The 4,904-nt window shown below is 37.1% G+C and overlaps 1 protein-coding gene across 1 annotated transcript; it reads right to left on the bottom strand.

Moving 5' to 3' along the window:
• Positions 1–457: 457 nt before the first annotated feature.
• Positions 458–1,067, bottom strand: LOC133035878 (secreted RxLR effector protein 161-like). The gene is made up of 2 exons (XM_061112318.1): positions 734–1,067; positions 458–561 (listed from the first exon to the last, which is right to left on the bottom strand). The coding sequence occupies exons 1-2, from the start codon at positions 1,065–1,067 to the stop codon at positions 458–460; spliced, it is 438 nt and encodes a 145-aa protein (XP_060968301.1).
• Positions 1,068–4,904: the final 3,837 nt, after the last annotated feature.

Consider the following 4,904-nt stretch of genomic DNA (forward strand, 5'->3'; position numbering starts at 1 on the left):
TATCAAGATCAGCAATTACTCCAAGTTTCAAAGCTCCAAGACACATTAATCATCTGGTAGCTCATCTTCTTCATCACATGTAAGAAAAACATTATCTTTCTCACTTTTCTTTCTCTCAGGATCGAATCAATCCTCTTACTTTTCTCTCTCTAACTCTCTTCTACTATTTTCTTGAACACGAGAGTAACTCTTTCTAGGTGTGCACCTCCTAGATCTTCATTTTTCGATTTGAGGAGTAATATTGAAGTTGTAAGTCTTCTGGTTTTAATTCTCTTCTATTTATAGTGAATGTGAAGTTAAGTAGGATAGTTAGGAGTAACTAACTAAGTCTTGAATCTTGGATTGTAAATGGTTAGGTTAGTTAGGCTCTGATTTGTATTAACTAATTGTTCTTAATTGCTAACTTTGATAGGTCAGTTTATATGGTGAATTATTCCAACAATTTCTACCTAATTCCTCATATAAGTTGATTTGTATCAGCTTGCACTTCTTTGAGGGTCCTAGCTCTTGTCTCCTTTAGGTCTATCCTCCAGTGTCTACACCTAACAAACTCATGCACAACTTCAATTTGTGAAGGGTAACAATTTTAGTTCCCATATCATTAGGGTTTTCCTCTATCAGTATTTTCTGTATAGAAACCAACTCTTGTGTCATTTTATCCTGATAAAATGGTATTTAATTTCTATATATTTAGTCCTTTCGTGGAAAATTGGATTCTTACATAAGTGTATACAGCTTTGACTGTCTGAATACACAATAGGAACTTGTTTGACCTTAGTAACTTCTTCTAGGAGACCTTGAAGCCATAGTGCTTCCTTTATTGCTTCAGTAACTATAATGTACTCTGATTCAGTTGTTGACAATGCAACAACTGGTTGGAGTTGTACCTTACAACTTATACAGCAACCTCCTATTATAAAATAGTAGGTTGTTGTTGATCTTCTGTTGTCTCTATCATCAGCATAGTCACCATCATTGTGCCCTTCAATCAGTAGTTTAGTGTTAAGTCTTATGTACACTAATCCCACTTTAGTTGTGCCTGCTATGTACCTCATAGTCCATTTCATTGCTTACCAGTGCTCTTTTCCAGGGTTTGCCATGTTTTTGCTTAGGATACTCATGGTGTGTACTAGATCAAGTCTAGTGCACACTATCAAATACATAGCAGATCTAACAACATTAGAATATGGTATTTCTTTTAGTTCTTCTATGTGCTCAGGTTCTGTTGGACATTGTGCCTTAGACAATTGAGTTGATAGGTGATAGGTGATAGGTTGCTTAGTTATCTTGGCTTCTTCCATAAAGAATCTCTTAATAAGCTTGTGGATGTAGTCTTCTTTGTTTAAAACTCGTTTCCCTTTCTGTCTATCTCTTTTGATGTTCATCCTAAGTATTTTTGTAGCCTCTCTAAATTCTTTCATTTCAAATTTCGCCTTCAGTAAATTCCTTAGGTTTTCTACTTTGACATTTTCTTTGCTTATGATTAGCATATCATCTACATAAAGAAGTAAATAAATTGATGTATAAGCTTCTATTCCTTTGTGGTACAAGCAATGCTCATAATAGCTTCTCATGTATCCTTATTTTGTCATGGAGGTATCAAACCTTTTATTCCACTGCCTTGGTGACTGCTTGAGCCCATAAAGAAATTTTTCCAATTTGCAAACTAGGTTTTCTTCTCCTTTTTTAATGTACCCTTTAGGTTATTCCACATATATATATATATATACATATATATATATCCTCTTCTAGTTCTCCATTTAAGAAGGTACCATCACATATGTTTAGCAAATAAAAACCATCACAAACAATCCACAGACTCTGTTTAACCACAAACTCTGCTTCCTTATGGCACGTAAAACGGAGTATGAACGTATTTTGAGCTACCTTTGTCAGTTGCCATTCTTTTCTCAACCTCCATTTGTGAGTGAGCACAGACCAGAGGAGGCCAAGAAAGATGACCTTCCTGGAAATAATGGGAACCACCACCGAGAGATTGATGATATCCTTTCCTAACTCAGCAGACAATTCTAACAAAATGGACTGGTCCTCGATTTTACAAACATTAACTTCGTTATCTTCATTCCTCGTCACTATTTTTCCTTTGTCAACCATAGGGAGAGAAAAGAAAAAGGACTTCAGAAGCAGAGAGAAACAGAGCAACAAGCAGGAAATAGCAAGGCACACAGAGAAGTATAAAGAGATACAAGGGGAAAAACCCTAGACCGCTCAAGGAGGGTCACTATAAACCCTAACAATCAAAAAATTTGGGCGTACGGATAGCGTTTTCTATTTTTCACTAGTATTGTTTGATTTTAACTATGTATAATACCATTATACACTTGATTTTCATATTTCCCCACAAATAATTTCTTGCTCATATTCTCATACAAAACAAAACTCGTAACAAACACAATCTAAGTGTAACATTAACACCACAGATTACTCACATATCAATAATGTAAGATAAACACACACATGAAGTGGTGTTGTTAGTCCCCTTTATTGTTGTTGGTGGTTAATTTTTGAAGATGTATGACACTAAAAAGAAAAAATTACTACATGTTACCATATTTCATACACATTACTACATAGAATATGTCTGAATAATCTATCATAGATAGCAGATCTTCAACATCACGTCAAGGGTAGGAATTGTTGAATCTCATCACCATGAGGGGATAGACATCGTAGCTCACTACTCCCATTTTTGTTTGAGAAATGCTAAAAGAACAATAATAACGCATAATGACAAAGAACTCTTGGTTCTAGCCTGCTTCCTGTGGTTGCTGTTGTTCAGCCCCCAAATCAGCCAAGAAGCAAGAAACCAAGGCCTTCTTGCTCTCACTGTCATAAGCCTGGCCACTTTGTTGACAAATGCTACTTTGTTCATGGATTCCCCCTAGTTATGGTGACAAGAACAAACTAGAGAACTCGAAATCCACTCCCCAGGCCAACCAAACAAGCACCACTCAAGGTTCCACATCTGCACACAATTCTTACACTGAACCTGTTCAGACTTTGTCCAATCCACCACCAGATCTCACTGCTCATTACCAGCAATTAATCTCATTATTGAGTCAGCAGCTTCAACAATAAAACTCAAAATCTGATACTACTTCTATTGTTGTAGCTACCAACCTCACTGGTAATCATTCTTTCTCTTCTTGTTTTTGGATTATTGATAGTGGTGCCACTCACCATATTTGCTTTGATCCAAAGCAATTTTTTTCTTTCAATAATAATGCTCATCCAAAACATGTTATCTTACCAAATGGTTGTTTACATAAACTAGCATCTCAAACTCACAAATGTATTGGATGTTCCTTCTTTCAAATATAAACTATTTTCTGTCCAATCCTACCTTGAAAACCACAACAATTCGGTATTTTTCACTAATGCTCATTGTTTCGTTCAGGCACCCCTAGTGTGACAGTCAGTAGTCCCGTGATCCGTAAGGGGAAACACCGGGTAAGCTGTGCAATCCCACATCGCCTGGGGAAGGTCAAGTGGGATGATTCTGAGACTGTGTAGGTATGAGACTACATAGTTGAAGAAAGCTTAAATGGATTGATTGGTACTACCTATGTCAACAAGGTGCATCTTGTTTTTCGGTAGCCTATCACGAAAGAACTCCATAGTTAAGCGTGCTTGACCTGGAGTAATTTCAGGATGGGTGACCTCCTGGGAAGTTTTCCTAGGAAGCGTGCGAGTGAGACAAAACACGCTGGAAACACTCGTGTTAGTCTGTAGGGTCAGTCGTCAATCCATGAAGCAGCCAGAGTGACGTACTCGTGTATAAGAGCCATTCATTCCGTGGGTGTAAGGGCCCAATGGAGGCTTGAAGCGTGGACGTTACACCTAGTGACTTCGAAGGTTGGGATGGCTAGAAAGATTGGCAAGCTCTACATTCTGAAGCAAACACCAATCTCAACTGGTTCAAAACCTCCTTTATCATATCATAAATGTACTGTCAACACTGTAATTCAAAGAATGACCTATGGCACAATTGCCTTGGTCATCCATCTTAACAATTTCGACATGAATGAATAAAGGGAATGCTTTTTCTTTTAATAAACAGTCTATGTTACATTGTCTTACTTGCCATAAAAAAAAAAAACTACCATTCATTTCTCATAACAACTTCTCTAAAAGTTGCTTTGATTTGTTACACATGGATGTTTGGGGTCCCTTTCATTTACCTAGCCTTGAAGGCTTCAGGTACTTCCTCACCATTGTTAAGGATAAATTCGGATACACCTGGACATACATGATGAAAACTAAAGGGGAAGTGCAAACACCCATCCCTGCTTTTTACTCCTCCATACTTACTCAGTTTTCAGCAAAAATTAAAGCCATTAGAACTGACAATGCAAAAGAATTCAATATAATTCTTTCTATACCAGTGCAGGTATCATGCACTATAATTCATGTGTTGATACCCCACAACAAAATTCAGTTGTGGAAAGGAAACACCAACTCTTAATGTGGCCAGGACACTTCTTTTCCAATCTCAGATTGCCTTGGTCTAATGGCCATATGCAATTCAAACAACCACATATCTGATCAATAGAACAACATCCAAGATTCTCAACAAAAAATCTCCATTTGAATTACTACACAACAAAAAACCCTCCTATGCTCACCTCAAGACTTTGGATGCCTTGCATATGCTTCCACTCTTGACGAAAATAGACACAAATTCTCTCCTCGAGCTAAAAGTTGCATCTTTCTTGGCTACCCTTCTAGTATGAAGGCCTATCTACTTGATTTGAAAACTAATTCCATAATTCACTCAAGAAATGCCATTTTCCATGAAACAATCTTTCCTTTTCCTAAATATAAGTCAAAAAATCACTTGGACCAATTGTTTCATGTTATTGTACTTCCATCACACCAACCTT

The sequence above is a fragment of the Cannabis sativa genome, chromosome 3 (genome assembly GCF_029168945.1).
Source record: "Cannabis sativa cultivar Pink pepper isolate KNU-18-1 chromosome 3, ASM2916894v1, whole genome shotgun sequence".
NCBI lineage: Eukaryota > Viridiplantae > Streptophyta > Magnoliopsida > Rosales > Cannabaceae > Cannabis > Cannabis sativa.

What these genes read in the sequence shown, in the direction of transcription:
- LOC133035878 (XM_061112318.1), bottom strand. Translation starts at nt 1,067, where the DNA reads ATGAAATGGACTATGAGGTACATAGCAGGCACAACTAAAGTGGGATTA. An exon ending in GTATTCAGACAGTCAAAGCT is followed by an intron (nt 562 to 733) that starts GTATACACTTAT and finishes CACAAATTGAAG; the next exon opens with TTGTGCATGAGTTTGTTAGG.